Raw genomic sequence first — 26,521 nt, 5'->3', positions numbered from 1 at the left:
CCAGCCCTGTGAGCATACTCGGGGAGGGGATGCCAGGGGCCCAGGCCTTGAGCTGTATTAGATGCCCCAAAATTTCTAATGGCAATCCAGACTGCACTACCGTATGGTACCTACATCATTGTGATCCTACAATGCCTGATCTACTATGCGGTATGTTGCTTTTGTAGTTGTTGTTGGGCATAGCACAGTGTAGAGGACAATTTCGGGTTAGCTTAGTATGTTATCTATATGCTTACCAGCTATTTTGTTGCCATAGTTTATAAAGTAAATGTAGTACTTATCTGAAACTCATCAGGTGGAGAGAGGTCATTTTAACCCCTTAAGGAGACATGACATGTGTGACATGTCATGATTCCCTTTTATTCCAGAAATTTGGTCCTTAAGGGGTTAAAGAGTTAAAAAAAAAATTAAAACTAACTTATTAGCAAGTACAGGATTTCTTTAGATCTCCAGTTGTTGCCTACATTTTTATTTATTGCAGTTTTCTGTTTAGTCAATCAACCACAGAGAATTTCAGGGTCAGTATGCTGAATACATAACTAAACATTTTCATGATATTCACCAGTTGCCTCCAGAATAGTTTTATTCCCTATATAATAATAATTAGGAAAAATTAATAGAATACAAATCGTGTCAAATTAAGTATTTAAATTTACATCCAGCCTTTCACTAGTTTCAAAGGTGTTGAAGATGGAGCCGTAGCCACGAAGATGTTTCACAGCCCTCCTATTCCCCCACCACAGCTGATTAAGCGGCTCAGTTTGGCTATTGGAATAGATTTTTCCCCTGCAAACAGTTCATAGCACTGCCCTTTGCAATAACCTTACGTATCATAGTGTCTCCAAAGATTGAAGCTACTTACTTAGAAAATAAAGTATAATTTAGTGGGTAGGGCCGGGCTCCATTCTCTCTCTTGCTGTTTATAGATCTGATGTCTTTAGGAGTTACTATGGATGCAGGTAAGCTGAATAAGTAGTAGAGTATCCGTGAAACGTCCAGTCTGCAAACAAACGGAAGTAATTAATTTTAACAGGATGCAGATAAATTGAAATTGTTTTGTAATTGGGTAATTTGAATTTTTTAAGGAAGCGGTTTAAAATTCTTAACCTCCTCCGGCTATGAAGTGATTAAATATGTGTAAATATCTTTTGTTGACCCGTTGTAACCAACGTTGGCTGTCAGCTCCTTAATCTGCTTAGTACCGAAGGAATGCACAACTCGCTGACTTTTGAAATGCGTTGCTGGACCATCTGGCTGATAATCGCCAGTTGTATCTCCACTATTAATTCACTGTGTAATGCCTAAAATATGTGTTTTCTAGCCCCATAACACAAACTGGTGTACTGCACTATGTTACATACATTAGTGTTTCATATCCAGCCCCTCTTGGAGTATAGCTCAGTAAACATTGCGTAAATAAAACACTATGTACATCAACACTGGTAATAATTAGTTCCGCTTTTATCTGATGAAATACGCACATTATCATTGTCATGTCAACATCCCCTCCTACCAACTGATCAGTTTCTGTACATGCATGATTTTTAATGTTTTCTTAAAGGGATACTATAGTCACCAGAACACCTACAGCTGACTGTAGTGGTTATGGTGTGTATTTGATGTCCCTGTAGGCATTTTCATGTAAACATTGCCTTTTCAGAGAAAAGGCAGTGTTTACATTGGTGCCTAGGGACACCTCCAGAGACAGTCACTCAGACTGCCACTAGTGGTGTTTCCTGGGTCACTGCGTGGAGACGCTGAACCTTCCCCATAGAAATTTATTGATTCAGTGCATCTCTGAGGAGATGCTGATTGGCCATCACAACATTTAGCTCCACCCTTGTCCCACCTTCTTGGCTGAGATCATCAGAATTGACAATCTCAGCCAAAACATTAGATTGGCTGTGATTGGCAGTTCTGATGATTTCAGCCAAGGAGGCGGATCAGGGGCGAGGCCAGCAGGGCAGACCCACGCGGAGCTGGAATAAAGGTGAGTTTTTATCATATTTATGGGGGGCAAAGGGGCAACGGCCACCTAAATTGTTAATTTAACACTATAGGGTCAGGAATGCACATCTGTATTCCTGACACTATAGTGTTCCTTTAACCCCTTAAGGACACGACATGTGTGACATGTCATGATTCCCTTTTATTCCAGAAGTTTGGTCCTTAAGGGGTTAAAGGGGAGATGCAGTCTTTCTAGTTTTGCCTTAATCGCAGAAAACACTGTTGTGTACATCATTTTGTGCTTTGCAAAGCAGAAATGTATAAACAAATGTCTCACTGGACAGTTATGTATGCATCTATTTTGAATAATTAAAATTCATATTTTCATGCTTTTTATGCAAAACTGTTTACTTTTCTCTTGATGCTTCCTTACAGGGGCTCTCCAGTGCCAGGAAAACAATCTGTTTTCCTAGCACTGCAGGTCCCCTCTCCCTCCCACCCCCCAATCCCAAGTTGCTGAAGGGGTTAAAACCCCTTCAGTGACTTACTGGAGTCCAGTGCCGATGTCCCTCGGCGCTGGTTCAGGGTCCGCCCACGCTCCTCCCCCGCCAACGTCATCCGGTGGGGGAGACCTATCGCGCATGCGGCCGGCGGCGGGGGAGACCTAATGCGCATGCATTAGACCTCCCCATAGGAAAGCATTGAAAAATGCTTTCAATGCTTTCCTATGGGGACTTCAGCGACGCTGGAGGTCCTCACATAGTGTGAGGACGTCCAGCGATGCTATAGCACACGGAATGTGTGCTATGAACCCGGAAGTGCCCTCTAGTGGCTGTCTATTCAAAATCCAATAAAAATATTGGCTGAAACTAGTCGATATTTATTGACCATTTTCGGTCGATGCAATGAAATCAAGCACATAGTGTGCACCAGTTTACATGTCATTTTCTGGATTTCATATTGCCTCTATGAAGATCATGGGGTTTGTGTAGCAGCAAAGGATAACGACATCTTAACCATATCTTACACTTGTGTAGCATTCAGGACACTGTACTCTGTGAAAAAAGTCATCCAGTAAAATGTTCTTTATAACTTCATCGCTAAGGGACTCTGCATCATATTGCAAATCCACGCAGTCTGCTTTCACTACAAAAGGGCTATTAATATACATTGGAAATGCCTAATTCTCTGGTAATCCTCACCACACGACGTTCATGCTGTTCCTGATTTGTGTACTTCATGCTGTTTCACAATCTGGGTCATAAATCACTTTGGAGTGTATAAAACACCAGGCCTTCTAGAGCCCCCCCCCCCCCCCCCCAACCACCCGCTGACTGTCTAGGCCTTCCTTCTCCCCTCCTCCATCTTTGCAACTAGTTTATTACAGAGTTGGCATTTGGCTGCTGCCCTAAGGAGTGTCAAAATAACAAAGTCAAATTTATGTGGAAACTAAGACACAGCAGAGTCTAAACTCTTTGCCATACAGAGTCCGAGTCCATCCTGCAGTCTGTCCCATAACACGAAGGGAAAAATGAGGAGAATGCAAGCAGACAACGTAGTGACTAATCGTATGAGATTAGTCTGCGTTCCAGGTATATCCTCCATAATATTCTGGCCTCTTCATCGTGTAAGGGATAAATGTTAAATGTTCGCTACTTAGCCTTACCGTGCCTGGTACACAACACACAATAACGTCATAATGGTTTACCTTCCCAAGACTGCTGCTATCTTATAGTATAAAGAGGTACACTTTCATCAGCAAGGCCTGAAGCCTTTGTGGGTTTATACCATGTATGAAGCAAATTATTGGTATGTGACCTTATTTTTGTTATTTTAAGCTTGGCGAAGGCCGAACATGAACCTTGAAATGCATGTCTGTCCAACCACAGTAAACAAAATAGTCTGTGCCGGATTTATTAGGTGTGAGAAGTGACTATACTAACTGATTTAAACGCCACATCAGTCGTTCTGTGGGCACAAAAAATGCCACGTAGTTATCTTTCAGAACTTCTCTTGTGTACAAACCCGTTGGAAATGCTTTCAGTAAGGGACCAAGGGTGAGGTGTGTAGCATCCTTCCCAATTTTGTATGACCTCACAGATTTAAACTACTAGCAAATTAAAAATGGAAACTTAGTCTGTAGCACTGTACAATGGTTAAACTCATGTCATCTTCTGACAAAAGAAATCAAACATACAGGAGGTAATTAGGGCTGTGATCCAGCAGCATATTATATGCTGAAGGCTAAAATTCCACCTCTGCTATTAAAACATTCTAATTTGTTGTGCAGCAAATGTACAGGATACAAGTGTTACGAATTCCTGTAGGTGGCAGTGTGGGGCAGTCTTGCTAAACACTACCAGTAATAGTCACAAATATGTTTCTTACGTAATGTTTTGTTTGTTTTTTCAAGTGAATATGTACGCTGCTTCCAATTGTGATTTTTAGTTAATATGTTCACATGTAAAAGGCATTTTTAAAGAAAACTATGCTTAAACTTGTAAAGTTCTCGATCTCTAAATTATAAGCAAATCTAGAATCTCACTGGGTTCGTCCCATGCGCTATGCATTTTATTATTCCTCCGCTTCTGGTCCAGTAATGTTTAGATCAGTTGGACTTCATGAGTAGAAACCGGTGATAATTAATGTCACCCTTGAAGGAACTTTCAATTGAATTGTTAAGCCCCTCAATCCAAGCATCAGTTTATTTTGTAAGAGCAAGGCCATAGAATGTTGGTCAAATTGTTGGTTTAAGGGTCTGGACAAAAACGTTTCTAGTTTTCACCTACATTTCATGCAACCTCTGTGAAAGCACAAACACTCAATACCGGCCTCTTCCATGTTTTTTAAGCTGCAGGTATTCACATTTACGTTTTCTGTTTTGTTTTTTTGTTCTTTCTTTTATGCAGCCCGAGACGCGCCCTGATGGACCCACCTGTGGTTATGGTTCCTTCCACCAACAGTATTGGCTAGATGGAAAGATTGTTGCTGTGGGAGTGATCGATATCCTTCCTAATTGTGTCTCCTCTGTATATCTGTACTACGATCCTGATTATTCATTCCTTTCACTTGGGGTGTACTCCGCCTTACGGTAAGACATGCTGAGAATGGAGAGATTTACAGCTCAGAGTTATTTTCAGGCGCTTATTTACACCAAGTAAAGAAACAGAGTGTGATGCACTCTCAATTCTGGAGGGAATGCTGGCACCCGTTTAGTAGGGGTATATGCACATAACACAGGAAGGAACATGGTGGCCTCACTTAGACTCCCTCTATCAGTAGCAAAGCATTTTTTAAACAAGGAAAAGGTCCGTATGCTTGACTAATATACGATGAATCGTAAAATACGTGAAGAGATTTGTTCTCCTGCCGTCTGCGTCATGACTGCGGTTTCCATTGTTTAAAATACTTTTGGCATTTACGCAGTTGACGCATATTTATGTATGAAGCTCCAGACCTTGCTGCAATGTTTTGATTAATGACTATGACTCAGAGCAATGTTCAGTTTAATATTTTTTTTTTTTTTTTACCTTCTCTACCTCAGAATGATACGTGAGGATAAAATATACTTGCAAGATAAAAAAATCTATTTATTTTTACCCTCTTCTCATTGTCTTCTTCATTTCTTCTATGATCTAAGGAAAAGACCAGGTCCAATATACTTGAAAATGACTTCAGAACATTAGCTTGTTAGACCATTTTCTTCCAAATACCACACACGGCAATATCTGTAGAGCTTGCTCATGTAGACTGTTGTTAAACAGATTTGAGAACACAATGAACCTTTTGCTAATTTAACTTGTTTAATTTCACCTTTAAATCCACAGAGAAATCGAGTTCACTCGTGACCTCCACAAACAAGCAGCTGATCTGTGCTATTATTACATGGGTTTCTACATACACACTTGTCCCAAGATGAGGTATAAGGTATGTCCAGTGGATTGTTACACTCCTCTAGTAATTATCTTTATGTAACACAGTGTGCTTTTTTGCATGTTAATTTGGAAATGTGCAAACACTATGTTCCTAGAACTGCATTTTCTTTCATGTGCCTTTCAGGTTTTATTACTCTATCACATTTTGCTTTTTTAATTATTATTATTTAAACAGTATCCAGTATTTCCATGTTTTTGACCATTGTTGCCAGATCCACTCTTTTCGTGAACTCATCACTTTTTCATGCCCTTGGTCTGTGTATAAAAAGTGCTGCCCTGTAACATGCATATAGTCCACATAGGTCCATTAATCAGTCAAGGCAATCCCCTTTAAAATCTCTGGTTAGAGCAGTGATAACATCTCTGCCTTAGAACTGGGATCTCAGGTTGAATCCCGATCAGATCACCTTACCAGTAAGTACAGTTTTAAAGCTTACAATGTTACTTAAATGGACTCTGTAAGGAACCAGACTACCTGATCTCAATGATGAGTGCCACTCGGTGTCTGAGTGCCATGCCCCTGTCTTTTTAACTCTGTAAAACAAAAAATGAAAACAAACATGTATTCCTGACACTGTTGTTGTAAAACTGCAGTTTAGGTCCCCGGCTCCCCTCTGCTTACCTTAAAAATGTGATTTAACTTGCCTTTTCACCGGTTTAATCGCAGCAGGCACCAACCTACTACACCTCCTTGGCTGAGATGATCAAATTCGACGATCCCAGCCAATACAACGCTTTCCCATAAGATGTTTAGGGAGGCTGCTGCACCGATCAGCATCTCCTTGTAGAGATGCATCTCTATGAGGAGCATTCAGCATCTCCATGCCGAGCGTGGAGATGCTGAAAGTCAGTGCGGCACACTGTGTAGCGCTGACCCTGGAAGCACCTCTAGTGGCCATCTGAGTGTTCCTAGGCAGTAATGTAAACCCTGTATACTGTAGGACAGTACTTAGTGTAAAGGAGCGCTATTTGTGACCTGTCAAACGCAATTGCTTTTTCTGTGTTTACGCGCATAACTGATGCTGCTGTTGTAGTAAAACCTTTTTAGGTATTTTTATTAAAAAGTTGCAAAAACCTGTAAATAGATAACAAGTAAGCCAGTTGCTCATATTTCTCCTCCACTAATTGATCTTATTGGTTACCCCTTTGGATCTGAACCAATACACTTCACTTCATTTATTTGTAGAACAGTTACTGCATGTGTGTTTGTATATACTGTGTATATGTGTTGCATAGAACGTAAGCTCCTCCTTTGTGTGTATGTGTATACAAGATAATTCATATTATCGTTTCTCCAGTACTAGCCGTCTCTTTATGCTCTTGTTTGCGCAACAGAGTCCGTGCATGAGGACAGTAACTTGGCTCCTAACTGCTTTTTTTTTTTTTTTACCGTCAGGAAGGATTTTTTTCCCCCCCATTAAAGAAAATGTGATGGGATTATTTTCTTTCCTCTTCGTTTTAACTAGAAACGATGGGTCTGGGTGATTAAACGTTTTACTTCATCCTTATGTTTTTTTCATATAGGTAAATTGTCATTGATTACTGCTGCGTTGTTGGTAGCCAGTAAGTCTGAGCAAGCTGCGCTAATATTTGGTGCTTTGTTCTACGGAGCACTCAGGACTCCAGGCTGTGCGAGAATAGAGAGGGACTTGGTTTGTTTTTACAGAGGGTGAGGTACAGCTGCATACCAAGAATTCTGAGCAAGTGCTCAGTTTGCACTGAATGCCCTACAGTGCTTTGGTTTGCAGCCAACCAGAGGCACTGCTTCCATGCCACTCCCCTCCTTTTAGAATTGCCATTACTCAGGCTTAGGTGCCCCAGAGGCAGAATACACAGACAGAGCTAAAGCTCTGCAGCAACATTTCATCTCGTGGAAAACATGTTTCTCTCTTTGCTATTTTTTTTTTTCCAAGTTACTTGGTTTCATTGCATCCATGTAAAACGTTTTTTATTTTTATACAATGTCACAACGCAGTCCAGGCATGCATCTTTAACATTAAGAATACAGATTTATTATACATATTATTTTATATATAGGCTATATGAGGCCCCTGCATTACAGCTACGTTAAGGGTTTAGATTTAGTTGTGGCCCAGTGCACCACAACCTGCAAAAAAACATCCTTATATCACAAGGAATATCACACTTGCAGTTTTCATCTTGGCACTAGGATCTCTTTGCACATATAGCACTGTAGACGACAGCTGCTCTCAAAACAGTCCTTTCCCTTCGTCCGAAGAGAGCGTGTTTTACTTATATCCCTATTTTAAAAGAGAGATCCCTGAATAAAACGCCAATACTCTCTACAGTTGGATGGGATGCAAACATAAAGCTAAATGTTTATTCAGTAAGCATACCTGCCAACTTGGGGAAGATGAGTGACGCATTGAGTGTCAATGCTGACACTCTCCTGGAGATGTGCCCCAAAAAAAAGGCACATTGGCTGCAAACTGAGCTGATGTGCAACCGTGCCAGCCAGGTAGGGCTGCTGTTATACAGAACGCTGCAATACTCCCAACCATGGAATAGATGTATTCATTGCAAAATAATGCACTGTAAAAATACATTAAATGTAAACTTTGGATTTTCACTGCTAGGAAATTAGCATTTTTTTTATTAATAAAAGTATTTTGTTCTGTTTTGTTCACTAGAGCACAATATACACATCCTATTCTGGTTTTGCACTGAATTACAACTCCCACAATGAGAGTGGTGTTTCTGTGTGTTTGTAACATTGTCCTGCGATCAGGTTTTCAAATGGAAATGATTGTGACTTAACTCCAAGCCACGCATTGAGTCTGTTAATCTGTTTGAGGTTAAATTTCCCAAGAGATGAGTGTATTTTGGCACAGATTCCACTAATGGTATGCTCCACCAAATTAGTATTTTTTTTTTTATTTTTTTTTTAAATTAACGTTTCTCTCCCATGACCTCCAGACGTTGTTCTTCTTAAGGTGTTGCTGTCCCTAATGCTGTACTGATGACAGTTCAGAAGAAAGTGCTTATGCAGCGGCAAGATCTCTAAAACTGCAAAGCTGCCTTAATACCCTTTTATTAAAAACTCAACAGGGGTTATTGTGCAGCAACAGAATGCAGATGTGAGCGTAAGAATGATCTGTATGTTTAACCTTCCCAGTACCAGCCTGTGTGGACTCCTCTGTGTTAAATATCCCTTTTGTTAAAGTCTGATCTCACCATGACCCTTTCTTCGCCAGGACTTGACAGAGCAAATAACATTTACAGTCCCTTCTACAAATCCCTTCTAGGCTTTCTTTTGAATGGTCTCCAAAGAAGGTGCGGGGAGGGGAAACAGGGCTACAGCCTCCTTCTGATGTTTTCGTCCTGGGGCATGTAGTGTGTGCCAATATTTTGGGTACATGGCTGTACATAAAAAGGCCAGGGAAAAAAATGCATTCTGCCTTTGCCCCAATTATACATCTAGCAGATGGCGGCACTTTGTGCTTTAGAAGTTATTCAAGCATCAAACTGGAATCCCTCTGTGTATTACATAATTCTGCATCCACGCTCTTTTGATAGTGTGTGCCTCTAACTTGTGGTATGTGCGATAAATAAAAGAATATTCGTTCTTTAGGTCACTGGCTCCAATGTGTGCATTTTTGTTTAGCAGCTCTTCACAAATAGCTGTAACCAGTAAAACATTGCCGATGGTTTTTACAATTCACTTTAAAATTAAATCTTGTTGTGCTTGGGATGTTAGACTGCTTTCTGAGAACTATTCAATATAATAATTTGGTATTGTTCAGCAGACAGTTGGGTTAAGCAGACTATTGTTTTTGTCTTGATATAAAAAAAAAATTCTCCTTATACTGGTGTTTGATTGGGATCCAACACGCAGAATGTAGATAAAGGGTAACGTATACCGGACCTCACCGGACTAACGTTTAAGAACAAGGGGTAGTCAAATTCAAGCCGAGGTCAAGGAGTACAGAAATCAGGATAAGCGAGTAAGCCAAAGCCCGGTCAAAGGAGTATAGAATGAAGAGAAGTCACAAACGGAGCCAAGATCAAAAGCTGGAATACAGAATACGAAACAAGCACTACAGGGAACAAAAATTAACCACAACAGGGCAATGAACCTAGCTCTTTAAGTCCTTTTTATACTGTGGCTTGTTAGGATGGTAACCACGCCTCCAAAACGGCATAATCCGAACGTTTCGGCGGAACATGACGTCATTAGCCTCATGACGTCGACACCCCCTTTCTGCGTCATAAAAAGGGGCGGGGCTATCTTTGCCAAGGTGAAAATGGCTGGAGAAGGAAGAGGAAAACTGAAGGGGACCTACGTCATGTGAAAGGTGAGTACCATGAGGGACAACCCTGGTCACCACAGAAGGGACCCTGACAACAAGTACCATAAACTCTGTGTATTTTTCTATGGGCAAGCACCAACGTACAAAATGCTAAATCACTTTGTGTAACTTGATTGATAGCTGAGGTGCAGCCCCCACACATACAAACCCTGCATCCACCCTACACATCAAATTCATACCCCCCATTCATATAAAAACCCTGCACCCCCATCACATAAAGTTTATACACCCCTACACAAAAAACCCTGCACCCACTTCACAAAGTTCATACAGCCCCTACACATAGAAATTCTGCACCCCTCCCCCCACATCAAATTCCTACACCCACCCTACACATAAATTAGTACACCACTTGGTCAACCAGCAATTCATTTAACCATAGTGATAAAAAGGGGCAACACTAAATTAGATTAACAACCCTATTAAATATAGAGCAGTCGTATTTCACTGCAGCCTGTATAGTTGTCGACACACAGCCATTGGCACAAGACAGAAAAATATGGTCAGCAACAAAACAGAAATAAGTATGCTATTGAAAGTTAAAGGGTCACAATAGGCACCCAGACCACTTCAGCTCATAAAAGTGATCTGGGTGCAGTGTCCTTGCCCCCCTTAGTCCTGCAAAGTAAAACAAAGTTTTTTATTGAACTGCAATGTTTAGATTGCAGAACTAAGACAGCCTCTATTGGTTGTCTACCAGACCTGTTTGCTGGGCAACTTTAGGTCGCTTGTTACTGGACTTCTTCACGCTCTGCATGAGGACCTCCAGCGTCTGTGAAAATCCCAAATGACAGCATTAATTCAATCTTTCCCTATTGGGAGAGCCAAATGTGTCGGGTGACGTTGGAGGAGGTTGACAGACAACCCAGCACCAGGGGACATCGGCTCTGGAATTGGGTAAATAAAGAAACGGTTTTTGACCAATTATTGACCACGGGGTAGGGGGCGCGAGGGAGGGGGGAGGCAGAGGGAGCTATAGTGTTAGGAATACAACTTTCTTTAACTGAGCCATTTTCTTATTTTTTTGAGACCTTAATGCAGAATATGGAGATCGTGTGCATTTGTAGTATAGGGACTTTAAATGACGGCATATTTTAATTAATATATTTGCCAAATATTTTAATGTTTTACTTGTATAATTTAACAATTCCACCCTGACATCTAGAAGATATCTAGAAAAACTGGTGATCTACTGTTTTCCCAAAACAGTCTTACAGCGTTATTTATTAAATCCGCTATGCTTCCAGTTTACATTGGATTCCTGAAAATTCACTGTTTAAAACCACAGCTTTTTTTTTTTTTTATATATACAATTTCCATTCTCTATTTTCTACCATTTTAGGAAGTGGATTTTATATGATATGCATGCATATACCTTGCCCATGGCATTGAAACCAATTCATTTCTGTGAATTATTGCATTTATTTCAATGTTTTTTTTTGTTTTGTTTTTTTGTTTACTTGCTATAAAGTATTTATTTTTTTACATTTTAAACATGAGTCAACTTCAGACTGCAGTGTCCCTTTAAGGAAGTATAACTGGCTATGTCACTCCCTAAGAGCTTCTTACAAATTTACAATAAATTCAAGAACCTCATATGGGGAAAAACTTTTATTTATTTTATTTTATATGTTTACTGCTTTGTTTAATGCTTTTTCTATATACAATAGGATTGTCCCTTTTAATCTTCTGAGTTTTAAGAGAGAAGAGTCATTGGGGGAAAATAGCCCCTAAACTTGCACAATAATAATTTGAAAACCTGTCGACATTGTAAATTTAGTATGAATAAAAAGAAGACAGGTCCTCTTTAAACAAAATACACAAAATGTTCGGTTCACAATATGTTTTATACAGAATAGAATTCTGGAACAAAGTTGTAATATTATAAAATGCTCGTTTAGTTTCTAGGCATAGATTTTTTTTTACATTTTATTTCCAAAATACACAAATAGCAAGGTTCAGCACCAGAAAAATACTGGTAGGTGAAAAGGGGCAGCTCAAACAACCCAGGCAGAATCTCTTTTCCAGAAAAAATAGGAGATATTGGTAGGAAGATTTGGGTGTAGCTCCTTGATGTGTCCTCAGGTGATCTATGCAATGAGATATAGAAAGACGATGGAGCATAATATAGTGTTGTATATTCTACAAATGGGGTATGGAGGAAAAAAGAGATACGCATACAGGAACTGGAGTTATGAAGTAGCTCCAATAAGATGTGCTTGGGCGACGCAATCCCCGCTTAAAGATGTGCTTGGGCGACGCAATCCCCGCTTAAAGATGTGCAGTGTCTCTCTTGGTCCCGGTGGGTAGTCCAAAATGGGGGGGGGGGGGGGACAGAAAGAGACATTACATAGTGTAGTAGCTTGGGACTATATGAAACTATAAAATATGTGGATAAGGATGCACTCACATTTATTGGAACCTTCTATATTGATACTTGAAACAACGTCGAGTGATATAATCCCACCTCTAAGGATGTGTTGATGATGCAGTACCTTCTCTGTGGTATATGTGAAATATAAAAACATAGTGTGCACTGTTTATAAGATAAATTCAGTGCGAGAAGATCCACTTACTAGCTTTGGAGCAGAGTAAGGATTTGCTCAATTCATAAGACTCTGGTTGCACACTCCCCACCGTGGAAGATAAGGTCCAGAAGATTTATGGAGTTCCAGAATAAAACCCAGGATAATGAAAAAAAATATCTGTATTTAATACAATAAATAAAGTGATAAAAACCAAGGGTATTAAAAGTAACACTAATTTAGGCTTATCTTAGAGCAAACACTCTCAGGACGTTTGGTTCATAATCTAACCGTATGCTAAAGTCAAATGAGTATTTTTGAGAGTTCTAATCCACAGGAGATATTTCTGTTTTAATCACAGAGCACATTAACCCAGACAGCACATTGTGTTTTCCAACATGTTTATGTGATTTTATATTTTTAAACATGACACTTTTTTCCTTTTGATCACCAGCGTGCTGTGTCCTCTAGTTTATCTGGTCTGCTAGAAACTGAGAGACCTCACATCCAAGGGGTGAAAAATCCTTCTCTTATCAGCCACACGATTAGTGTTTCCGGGACTAAAATAATTTTTTTTTTTTAATTAGTTTTGCCCCTTATCCTAATGCAGTGGGACTTGGAGCGGATGTATGAGTGTTATCAGTGTTTGTTGTACAGATATGTATATATATATATATATATATTGGGAACAAGATAAATAAAACAGGCTTTCCTGCACTGACCCTATGTCTTACTTTACAAGGTTGCTTTAGTTCGTTGTTTTTTGTTTTTTTTGCGTATATGTATCCATCTAACACTTTAACAGCCTATGCTTTGTTTGTCATTCACTAGCTGAACAATGTATTACAGTTTTTCTTGGACAAATATGGATAAACCTTTGAAATATACTGATTGTTAACCTATGGCTTTCTGCTTTTCATAACTAACCATGATTTTCTCATATATGATCGGAGATGTAATCATCTTGTGGGTCATTCGATACTTCAAATCCAACACATAGTATCTGCTTCGGGAACTGAGCTCATTCAGATCACTGCGAACGTCCATTTTTTACAGTATTTTTGCTACAATTCTTTACAATGTTACATAGCTGCCATCCCACAACAACCGATATTGGCCAGAGATTTAACATCCTTTGAATTGACCCAAACTCTATCGCACATGGATTTCGTAAAATAGATATCTCGATCATTTGCATCTAACAGAAAATTGTTTGCTCCTAATAACATTTAAAAATTTCCCCATAACCTTTAATTTATGTAATTTGTTTAATTCATTTGATTTTTTATTTATTTATTTTTTTTAAACTTGCTGGAGGAGATATTATATCCAGCAAACTATAAAGAGAAAAGAAAAGGGAGGCAAATTAAAATATTAAGTATACTGTTTCTGGGTGCTGACAAGTTTCTCTAGAAAGTAACGAAATCTACACCAGAAGTACTGACTAATTGTTTATTGATCTTAATGCACAAAGCACAGTCCGAGATTAGTCTCTTGCAGACATTTATACATCAAAAAAACCTATCTCGCTCAGAACCTTAAAACCATTAAGTCATATCTCATATCATGATTATTTACATTAAAGGGACATTATAGTAACCTGAACCACCACAGCTTAATGTAGAGGTTCTGGTGTCTATGGCATGTCCCTGCAGGCTTGTCTGTAAACATGCTGCCCTTTCAGTAAAAATGCAGTGTTTATATTGCTGCCTAGTAGCACCTCTAGTGGCAGTTACTCGGAAGGCCACTAGAGGTGATTCCTATTTCAGCGCAGTAACTACATTCAGCGTCTCCACCCTGTACGCTCCCCATTGAGATACATTGATTCAATGCATTTCTATGAGGAGATGCTGATTGGTGCAGGGGGAGCTTTGCCACCTATGTGGCCGCGCATGTGCCAGCCTTCACAAGCCCTCCCCCCCTTTCTCTGAATGACACTAGCATTTTATTTACATGCAAGTAGTCAGGCAATTCTCATTGAGAAGCCTCTCTGTGTCCTCTTCTGGTCTGAGAAGATGATATGCAAGGGGAAGGCAGGTGGACTCAAGTAGAGTGTACATGCCACTTCCGTTAGCTCAGGGGAGCTAACCGAATCAGGAAGCAAACCTCTCTGGCTGTGTGATGACCAGGGGTGTTATTTATAAATGTGCTGATTTACCATAGAAATTGGCACTTTTATCAGGAGCCTTTTACAATGTCATACTCCTGTTGAATGTTGGTTTAAGAACCAAGGGACGAGACGACTACCTTTATTACAACAAGCATGTCATTTGTATTTACGCAATGAATAAAAGTTATTAAGTATTCGCATTTTGAACTAGCTAAAAAGGTATTTAGGGTCGAAATTATTAGAGATTCCTTGTTTGTGATTACTAGGGAAATTGTGCCGCTATTCTTTGTGATTTTCTGTATGTCGATGTTGGTAAAATTCTGTGCTTGTGAATTCCAGTTTAGCAAGGTGCACATAAAAGCATTGCGAAGCACAAGGTTTGTTAGATCAATGAAAACGTGATTTGCATGCATGTCTGCTTTTTATTTTAATGCCAAAACAGTCATTCCTTTAATGTTGGGAAATTCAGTTTTGTTGAGAAGACACAATCAACTTTTTTTTTTTTCTTTATTTTTTTTTTCTTCTTCTCCTCCTCCTTCCCCCTTAGGGTCAGTATAAGCCATCTTACCTGTTGTGCCCAGAGACCTATATATGGGTGCCCATAGAGAAGTGCTTTCCTCTGTTGGACAGTTCTAAATATTCACGTTTCAATAGTAACCAAGGAGAAGGTAAGTACCCCTTTGCAAGCAGGTTATGCTTGTATTATGCAATCCATTTAACAAAGATTTTACTTAATTTGGGACAATGTTGCTTTAAGGCTGTTAAAGGCTGTAAAACCTATCTTCTCAATTTATTCCTTCTGTTAACTCATACATCATGTTTAATTTGTTTTTAAACAGACATCCTCGTACTGTGTCTATTTTAATATATAGGGTATTTATATGTATGATGTGCTGCTAGCAAATGTATTTTTTATTACATTTTAATGAGGCATTCAGCAAGGTAAGTACAAGAGTATAACCAGGCAAAAGTGCAATGCAAGGAATTAATAAATATAAGAGATACATTAGCTATCAAGCACAAACTCACTGCCATTGGAATGTGAATAATGAGTATTGTTATGGAATTCCATATCAAATTAATAAGAAGCAGAGGTGCACGTTGAGGATGAAACCGAAATACTTAGATGTACCCAGAGGAAATCAAGTGGATACAACTGACAGGGGGTCAGATGAGGAATATACAGAGACATTTCTGGTGGAAGTGAAGGTGCAGTGGAGGAAACCACTTTTTGCAAGAAATTGGAGACTTCTGCCTAATGAACCAAGCTGTGCGGCCTGGTTTATTTAGCTCAGTGGAGCATCCTGGTTACTTCCTGGTTTTGTGTAGCTCCATGGAGCCAAACTCAAGGGGCAGCAATTACCCAGAGCCCAATGGCTTCCTGGGCTGTCTTTAGGTCTAGCTGGATGAGGGCTGTCACTAGGTCTCTCTCCTGCATGCACTGATTATGGGACGCCTAGATATGTCACGCAGTATTCCGGCAGCCTGCGTGTCTGTTAATTGGGAGGAGCGACCATCTGATGCCGCAGCTCTCCAGCGAATTGAGGACCAGAAAAACCTTTTGCTGCAGCACACAGCCAGCCCCAGCTGTCAGCGGCCAACTGGGAAATATCACGGTTTCCCCTATTTATTTTGTGTTTTGGCAGTGGAGTACCAGGATATACCTCTCTGTACATCAGCATGATGCCAGCACCTTAAACATCCATCTAAAAGCATTAAGTGTGGACCATATAGGCAGAAATGTGTTTAGCAGGCAGTGCATGTAATGTAACATGTTCCATGCAATAATTTTCATGGTTCCAGAAAATAACAAAAAACACTTTTTTTTTTCCTGCAATCTTAGTCTGCTATACTGAGGGACTCCCTCTGCCTTCCCATCCCACCCAAGCATTAACGAGGCTGCAATGTGGTTACATTTTCTAATGGGTTTAAATCCTTTTAACCCAAATTGAGCTTCAATAACAAATTAGTCAGTCACCTCAGATTTTTCCATTCGCAATTTAGTGAATACCCTTGGGTTTATTCACAAAATCTGTAAAACAAAAGCAAATTACAACATTTGGGCCAAATGTAGCGGAGTTATAAATAAATAAAAACAATCTCTAATTCAGTGCCATTTCCTTCCTTTTTCCTAGTTTTTGCAGTTCTGTTTTCATTTCATCACAATTCGCCATTTAGTAAATAAACCTTATAGTGTGTGTTTCGTATTTCTAAGAATTCCGCAGCCTGGATTTTAAGGGAATTTTGTTGTTTTATTTAAAAGGAGATTCTCTGGGTTTAACTTTGTTTATATTCACAGAGGACAGAGACAACCTGACTGAATTGGGACGAGTTCGAGTACTGCACAAACGTACCGTAATGCCGTATAGCATCTACAAGAAAAGACGAAAGGGGCAAAATGACGAGGTGGATGTAAGACAATACGCAGGGCTGGTCGGACAGACCTGCGCAGAACGTATGGTTCTCTACCGCATGTGAGACATAAAGACTACTTTACTGTGAGAGATCTTCAGGCCCTCTGAGAAGATGCCTTCTAGGGACTTGGGTGGAAATTGTAATCTGTGCATGCCAGTAATTCCATATGGAAAATGGGATCCAATTCAACAAAATCTGAAGGACTGGGAAATATGCTTGACAATGACTCAAAGTCATTCTTCTCCATTGAAGATTAGAATATCCTATAGACATCTTTCTAAATCTGAGAGCTATGCAATGGAATTTCTACATGTCTTTTAGTTCTCATGCCTATCACCCACGTGCCCTAAAATTTAGACTTGTGTAGCATTTTTTTTCCTTTCTCAGTCTAAACATATAAAAAAGAGAAATTTCCCATTTTAAGATTTCAGTTATAGATTTAACATTTTAGTTCAGGGTTTTCACTTTCCAAAGCCGTGTTTTCCGAATGCCTCTGGTAGAGTGATGGTTAACCGAGCTGGAAATGTTCAGTGTCTGGGACCATCTGCTTTTTATGTACAATACAGACCTAAAACTCATTGGAAGAGCCAACTAGTAGATAAATTCAAAGTACCACGTCTGCATATTAATGTTCCTGACCACCATTCATTTGCCATGCTGACACTTGATGCAATGCAGGTAACTACATCCAGGTCTTTTATTACTCTGTCACGTTTTAATTAATGGAGCTGTTATTTTGTGTCTGTGGTATGTAACGTGTGTGAGTTTATTGCTAAAATAAAACCAGACAAGTGTACTGAAGACAGTTTTGATATCTTCAATTCTACGTTCTGTCTGTGCTGACATTGTATAAATTAACCACTTACAAATTTCATTAGAATCCATGCCATTAGGCATCGATAGACATGTGTTAAATGTACCGGCATGGCTAAATCCCTGGTGCCAGGGATCCCAAGGTATCATTTGATAACTGAGAGTCCTCTCTGTCAGCTGGGGCCACGATTAGTGGTCCAAGATTGACAGATGAGCTGTGTGCAGCGCTTAAAGTGAGAGCTGCCCATAGACCTAAATCCTTGCGGTTGAGCAATGGCACTCGGCAGTGGTGATTCTGAGCACATCATCTGTTGAAACCAGGGAACCACACATATATTTTGTTACCAGATTGTCCCCTTTGTCATCTGGGGCCACAATTAATAGCCCCAGAGTGACATGAGCTGTGTGCAGCATTTATGCTCTGCAGAAGTGACTCTGAACCTGTCCCCAGTGAAAGGGAGGCCCCTGGCTCTTAAACACCCTTGTCATGTCTCCCACCATGGCCTCTGCTGACTGTGATTGGCATTGGGCTTTGCCATCTGCCCAGCACTGGTCACTGTGTTATTGGCAGGTAGATCTCCCTCTCATGCTGCAATCACACTGAACACTCTGTACTGTGTGAGCTGGGAAAACCCTATGCTGATATCCATACTGATATCAGCCGATGGAATCCCTTTCAGGTGGGACTAGGGGTGGACAGTGGTGGGACATATGTGGTTTATGGTGATCCACAAAATAAAACATGTGAAAAACACAAAAGAACTTTAAATATAACCAGCCAATTTGACCAAGGTTTGTGATAAAATGGTTAAAGTGTGTCAAAATGCTGTTGGTTAAATAACCTGGGGATGTACTTTCAACAAAAATATTATTGTGTAGAGGTTTTGGGTTCTGTGACTAGTACTAAAGTTCTCGCTGCTCATGCGCCTCAGTTCCCCAATGCTTCTCTTTGAGGTGCATTGGATTGGACCGGCGACAGAGGAGGCCATGTTGCCACATGAGGAGGAGTAAGCAGTGCCAAGTGAGCCTGTCCACTGGAAATAGGCAAGTTAAAAATGAAAAAACAAAAAAGCGCAATATAAAATTAAATCGTCTGTATGACACCAAATATTAAAATTCCAAAGATAACATTTTTTTAGCTGCCAGACATAAAAGGTTATTCTGCAAATCTATGTGATAGTATGTCCAAAAGTAGATAAATGTCAGCGCTGTGCAATAGCCCCAAATCAGTGTTTGTGGGGAAGCTGGGTATTGAGATAAATGTGTATGATTTCCACCTCCACAGCGGTGCTTTAGGAAATTAGGAGTATTCTGTGTAAACTTTGTATCCAACAGCAGTGATCACAGTAACGTATCTTCACATTTTATTAATATCAAGTAAAAATAAAACTCCAAATCCTTTACTGTGTATGAGGTTGTTTTTTTTTGTTTTTTTTTTTAAGGATTTGGAGTTTTATTTTTACATGATATTAATAAACTGTGTTGCACTTTCTCCGCTTGGTTTGTATCTTTGAAGATACGTTACTGTGATCACTGCTGTTGGATACAAAGTTTACACAGAATACTCCTAATTTCCTAAACCACCGCTGTGGAGGTGGAAATCATACACATTTACCTCAATACCCAGCTTCCCCACAAACACTGATTTGGGACTATTGCACAGCGCTGACATTTATCTACTTTAAGTAAAAATGAAAGTTTACTATCCACAGACTTCAGTTGGAAGGGGTTTTCAATCACTATTTTCCCCCACCATAACTTTCTTGGTTTGTGCTCCGCAAGTAACGCCAAGCCTCCATAGCCAGCCAGTAACCAACCTCATGCTGATGAGTTGCATTAACAATGAAACAGCAGTCCATGAGTGCTTCACTGGCTCTGCTCCTCTTCCTGAGTTGTGTTTCAAAGCTGTTGTATACAGCAGACACATACTCCAAGGAATCCATGTATAAAGTGGAATAATGGGGCAAAAATTGGATTCTTTGTTAAACTAATTTGCATGTTCACCCAGAACCCTTTGCGGTAGTAACATCACTGCAAATGTGAGATTCCTGTGGGAAAAGAAAGTCTTATGGCTTGACTGGTGTGCAGATCTGTGTTTAACAATGTATTGGCTATACTGTATTATATATTCAATCCAAGGACTACATTCCTAGCCAGGCCTTTAAAGTTTCTCACCACTGCAAGCCTGGATGATCCATGTCACTCACCAGGAGTTAATTTCCACTCGCTAAAGTTGAATTTTCACTTGCCAAAAACAGGAGACTTGTTCCTGTGTTTAATGATGGGCCGTGGCGTTATATTTACTGACTCTCCCGAGCAATGTTTTGTGCTTATGGTCCTGGCATCCTTCTTGAGTGAACCCTATTGCATGATGCTAATCTATCCATTTTTAAAGTATGTAGTGTCTAAGACCTCTAGTGTAAAATGTGATGTGTTCTATAATATGATCATTGTAGTCATTTTAAAATGTGGTGCCAAGGATATATAAGTGCTGGAGAAAGTGTGGAACAGAGTGTTAGTGTTAGTAGTTGCAGTAGCATATTGTGGTTGTCCCTTGATGTACAGATATGAGTGCATAAATAACGTATCTGTCTTTGTCTGTGGCTTGATCTACCTTAAGTGTATCCTCTTCCAGGTTGAGTTCATTTGTCTAATCTCAGCTTTAATAAAACCCATATGGCTAGAATTCAGAGGGCTTAGCCTCCATATGAAACCTCTGTACTCCTTTTATATTCCTTGTTTTTCGTGCAGGCTCTAATCCTTCCTGGCTCTAGCTCCTGTTATTTCACCCTTTTCCTTAGCCGTTCAGAGGTTAGCTCGGGGTTCCAAGCTAATCAATGCTACCAGATGCATATTTGTGAAGAAATGGTTGCATATTGTGAATATTCACCGTCCTTTTAATGGTGAGCTGCTGCAATTAGAGGGGCACTCCTGGCACCATAACAACTGAATCATAATTCAATTGTTATGGTACATGGGTATCCGAGGCACTTGCTTTACTTCAAGAGTTTAACTATTAACACGCTGATACTCTCAGCTGCACCCTGGCCCTAGGATTCATGATTGAAGCCTTGGACTCGAATGGAAGTTGCTGGGCAGAGCTGATAGTGCCAGACTGAAGACTTTGGGGTTAAAACATTCAGTATCGTTTTAAACCATAAAGGCAAATCAGTGCTCAGGACTTCCGTGCAACATGACAGCTTTATCCCAATCAAGGTATTATGCTAAGGGCTTAAAGCGTAATTCATATCTTGCATTGGATCTTACAAATTGCACTGCTATTACAGTTTACGTTACTCTGTTTATAAAGCGACAACTTTATTGTTCATATTGTAAAATAGCTGAAATAACAGGTAAGTATCATAGCAAAATGTTAAGAAACAAAGAAAAGGCAACAAATAGCTTCCTTTTCGTCAAGCTGCACTCACGCTTCCAAGAAGTCACTGGCCTGGTATAAAATGAAAATCTCAGGTAAAAAGGCAAAGACAAAAAAAAATGGCCAAACACATTTCACACAAGATATTTCCTGAATCAGCTGTGCTGGACTTAGAGGTAAGCACTGTGGAGAGCACAGAAAATGGAAACAGGGTCACAGACTGTATACCTACTGAAACATCATTTAATCTGAGCATTTAACAGGTAAATAAAATTTTTTAACCATAAAACAAAAGCTGAAAATGAGACGTAAAGTAAAAGTGAAAACGTACCAATTGCAAGTTCGTTGTTGTGTGGTGCACCCAACATATCAAGTGTGTAAAAACCAAAAGCGTTTTATATTGTGCGCTCACAATCTCACTAATAAAACCAGAATGCCTGCATATGAATAATCAAAACTGACAAAACAAGCCTTCATTGCTTAATTGAAGAGCAAAATGTCCATGAGCAATTTCTGCATAGTTTGTAGGATGGCTTGGGCTTTATTTGTTCTGTTTAGCAAGACATAAACATAAATGGAGAGTTTTTGTTGAGTTGGGTATCCCAAATCCCTTGTGGGTAGTGCCGTCAATTCCTTTCTATTAACGGGAGCAGAAAGTCTGTTCTGTTCCTTTTAAGATAATGGGACAAAGTTAGACACGGTGTTCTGAACTGCCTCTAGTGAGCACCACATTATATTTTCACACACACAATAATCACTTTAGCAATGCTTCTCCTTATAAAGCAAGTTGTTATCTTTGGAGCAGGCATGTTATTGGAAAGATAAATATGTTCATTAGTAAGTAGAGCATAAAACAATGCCTTTATGTTAATACTTTTTTTAAACAGTTCAACTCTCTCCAAACAGTTTGTTTCTGTGTACGTTGCACACTGTTGTGCTTAGAACTTTAGTATTTATGAACATGCACCTGGTTACTGTTTGTGACCTGTCACTTTGTATCTTTAAATCTTGTTACAGGAAATAGGAGCAGGGTAGGGCAGGTTTCCAAATTTCACATAGCATAATGAGGTCTAGGATGTGTAGGTTGAAATATATTCCTGTCGCACGGGAGAAGGAATAGAGACTCCGACGACACAAACTTTGAAGGCGTGGGACTCGCTGCGCAAAAATACGCACGTATCCCCGATCCCTAGTCCCCTTCTCCCAATAGTTCCCAACCCAAACCTTGCTGGTGGCATCCCAGCCAAGGCCTGGATATTCCTGGAAGAACAAGACTACGTCCCGATTAGAACGGTCCTCCATGGAGGCACTGTTCGGCCCCTATTTACAACTGACACACTATTATGGGTCTCTCCCGCATAAGGAACGCCTCCACAGAGATCTTACGTGGTTTGAAGAACTATGTCACCGGGGAGACACGCTTGGCAAGGCAGTATCACTACTCTACCAACACCTGCTGGTGGTAAGCACCACGTCAAACAACACGTTCAGGAGACTATGGGAACAACAACTGGAGAGCCCGATCTCGCAACCACAGTGGGACACGGCACTCCTCTGGCAATACAAGAGCTCCTCCAGCTCCCATTATCAGGAAGTCAACTATAAGTTAATATCCATGTGGTATAGAACACCAGTAGCACTACACAGGATATTCCCGACGACATCCCCCACATGCTGGAGATGTCAAGAGGAGAGGGGCACGATCGTGCACATCTGGTGGGACTGTCAACTCATCACCCCATATTGGACCAATATCAAATCTGAAATCAAAACGATGCTGGGAGACGACACGGAATGGTCCAGGGAACTGGCCCTCCTACATATCACCACTCGGTCTATTTCTGGTTATAAGAAATCCATCCTACGCCACCTACTGAACGCGGCTAAAGCCCTCATACCCGCGTACTGGAAGCGGACCAAGGTCCCCACGGTTGAGGAATGGTTACACAGGGTCGGAGACATACAATTGGCGGAAGCACTACAGGCGTCCCTTGCGGGTAGGGGAACCAGGCACGTGGAACGGTGGCAGCCGTGGTTCGCATACCAAGCTACTAGGCGATAGACCTCCTGTAAAAGGGGGAAGACTGTGACTCAAACGACAATTAACACTCCACACCACTGACTATATGGGTGGCAGGACATCCACAGCAATAAGGGCACCGCCCAGGACTGGCAAAATAGACACTGTCCCGACGACCTGATACACACGCACACACCCCACGGGGCTTAAAACACGATACCCATTTAAAAGTACCTCACTTTCACCGAGTCGGTGGCGCTGGTATGGGCGCGGGTTGCGCTCCATGGAGCTGGGAGGGGGCCCACTACGATGGCCACCCTAATTCGTCCTATCTCTACCTTTCTACTTTCCTATCTCACGATACATAATCGTACTGAAATAAATGACAACAAAGTAATGTAACGGGAACACTGGATAGCAACATCACCCCGGACACCCTGAGCCGAGAGACACGGGTACTCGCTCAAGGGATGACCGGCTATAATGTCCCGACCAAGAACGTAGACATACACACTCATCTACCCACTTAATACTCCCTCTGACACATATGCAACACCTCATCATCATCTCCAAACTGCCGCCCAGCCTGGTTCTGGCACGATGCACAGTGTTGTTTTGTAGTCAACAATGTATATGTAGGTCCAGGTGCTTGACACCACTCGATAAGCATACTCAGAAATCTAATCAAACCTTACTATGCTTTTACCTAAAGTTATATGTACACTTGAAAAATTGTCCTGTAATTCAACTTTTATAAATGCAATGTTACTCTTGATACAACCAATCTTGAACTACACCTACCCGGCTCCACCGAGGTGTACTTATATTCTTTGTTGGCCTGCGAGCCGATCCTTTCTGTAATTTCTCTCTTTCCCTATCATAAATAAACAGATTTTCAAAAAAAAAAAGAAATATATTCCTATGCTTTAACTTTTTTTTATTTGTATTTTTTTTATTATGGCTCTTAGGTTTTTATCACAATTGTTGTTTTTTTTTTTGTTTGTTTTTTATATATCCACCCAACATGTCCTCCAGTGTTAATCTTGGCGGGAAATTTCAATATCGTTTTAGTCATAGTGTTTTGACTGTTTTAGTCGTATTTTAGTTATCAGAACTGTTTTAGCTAACTAAATCTCCAGTAGATTTTATTCGACACAACTAAAATCTAATGTGTTTAAAGCCTATCTCGTTTTAATCATAGTCTTTTGATTAAAATGCCAATTTAGTTTGTCGTATTTTACTCATCTGAATTTTTTTTTTCAGTCTAGTTTGTCGACTAAACTTTGACTAAAATTTTTAGTCAATAAAATTAACACTAATGTCCTGTCTGCTAGTCACAGTTTCCACACATTTGACCAAATCTTTCTCTTTCCATTATTATCTTTTATCCTAGTTAGGTTTTGTTTGTTTGTGGTTTTTGTTTTGTTTTGCTTTTTGCTTCAGTATGATTTTCTCTTGCCATTCCACAACCTAGACCACGTTTAGTGCCATTTCATTGATCTCAAAAGCTACAAGTGACCAATGCTTTGTGGGACAAACATGTACGTAACCGATTTATTTTGCTTTTAAAAATGGGTGCCCAAAAGGTAGATCCCCAGATATTGTAGAAGTACAACTCCCATGATGCTTTCCATGCCATTCAAATGCATTTAGCATCATGGAAGCTGTAGTTTTAAAACATCCAGGGAATCTACCTTTTTGGCACCCCTGCTTAAAGAATGCGTGAACCGATCCGTTGCCAACCTGAAAGAGTATGCAAGCCCCAACCTGTCAAGATGGCTGTACTAACCCTTTGATAAGACGGATTGTTAATGTTTGTCGAAGTCTACACCAATGCTACACAGTTCTAAAAAGCAGCTTAAGCTCCTTCGTAGTATTTCAAATGGTGTTACACTCTTCACGTATGGGTTTGTTATTTTTGGCTCGACACATACTTTAATCTGATATGGTTTTAATGTGACTTTTTCCTGTCCGCACAGGCCATCTTGGTGTAGGTTGGCTTAGTTTTCGTGTCTGAACACAGACTCCCATATCAAGTTCAATTTACACATTAAAAACACTTTGTTCATGCTGAAACCATTTCATGAAATCTGACTTTTCCAGAAACGTCTTGTTTATTTAATAATCCTTTCAAACCTGTGAAATTAAAACAACATCAAATAAATTGAAGGGACACTCCAGGCAGCAACTGACCTCTTTGGAATGCATGATATACATAACGTATTAAAAATTAACCCAAAAGAAGCCTGCAGATTCCCTCTGTAGGCTGCCTTCCTTCCTTCTGTAACATAAGTCTAACCAATCATCATTCATCTGTGCCCTCCCATACAAAGAAATGGAAATAGCACTGAGCATGTGGCACCCATGACACGGTAATTCTGCATGTGCGTGGCAGATTTCTGTGCTTTCCTTTCAAAAGCATTGATGCGTAAACCATATTGCCAGATTCTCTTACTTTGATGTCGGTGCAATTAATCCCAGTGCTACTGTGCATTCCCGTACCTGGGAATTCCTGCTGCCTTTAGCAGCCTGTCTCTCCTAGCAGAGGATACATCTAACTTCTTCGGGTTTTACCTGCAGAGTCTATTTTCCCCAATTTGCTTACTCGCACCGTGCTTAAATCTGCAAAATAATTTGCCAACCGCATTCCTGTGTTAACTGTGAGTGTATCTTAAAGGGACACCCCATTGCCCAAATACAAAATAATTTTTTTTTAAAATAAATGTTTAGTAGATATATCCCAAATTAAAACTTGCAAGTATTTAATTATGCATTTTTTTCATTTTGGGTATACATAAAAACAGCTTGTAAAACCTGCAGTTCTCGTCTCCTACCTTTGAAAGCCCTCCCATTCTAACCCCGCCCAAACTTTTTGTTTGTGCCCAATCACAGACTTCCCAATGCAGCTCTTGAACTCACCAAACCAGGAAGTAACCAGACCAGTTGTCTGATTGAAAGTCAAGGGGGTTTTACCAGGTTAATTTATAAAAGTGTACATTTTTATTGAAATCTGCACTTTTTGCTAAATGAAAAATAGAGAGGACACACT

General features: G+C 40.1%; 1 protein-coding gene across 3 annotated transcripts in view; it reads left to right on the top strand.

Moving 5' to 3' along the window:
- The window catches only part of ATE1 (arginyltransferase 1), a 74,809-nt gene extending 56,745 nt beyond the window's left edge, over positions 1-18,064 (top strand). For all 3 annotated transcript variants that reach the window (XM_063433742.1, XM_063433740.1, XM_063433741.1), the window contains exons 9-12: positions 4,857-5,038; positions 5,775-5,874; positions 15,396-15,516; positions 17,148-18,064. In XM_063433742.1, the coding sequence (XP_063289812.1) occupies positions 4,857-5,038; positions 5,775-5,874; positions 15,396-15,516; positions 17,148-17,326 (582 nt within the window). In that variant the 3' untranslated portion in view covers positions 17,327-18,064. The remainder of the gene's footprint in view (positions 1-4,856; positions 5,039-5,774; positions 5,875-15,395; positions 15,517-17,147) is intronic.
- Positions 18,065-26,521: the final 8,457 nt, after the last annotated feature.

The sequence above is a fragment of the Pelobates fuscus genome, chromosome 10, assembly GCF_036172605.1.
Source record: "Pelobates fuscus isolate aPelFus1 chromosome 10, aPelFus1.pri, whole genome shotgun sequence".
In the NCBI taxonomy this organism is placed as follows: Eukaryota; Metazoa; Chordata; class Amphibia; order Anura; family Pelobatidae; genus Pelobates; species Pelobates fuscus.
Note: the sequence above shows the minus strand (reverse complement) of the source record. Positions and strands in the feature narration are given on the sequence as shown.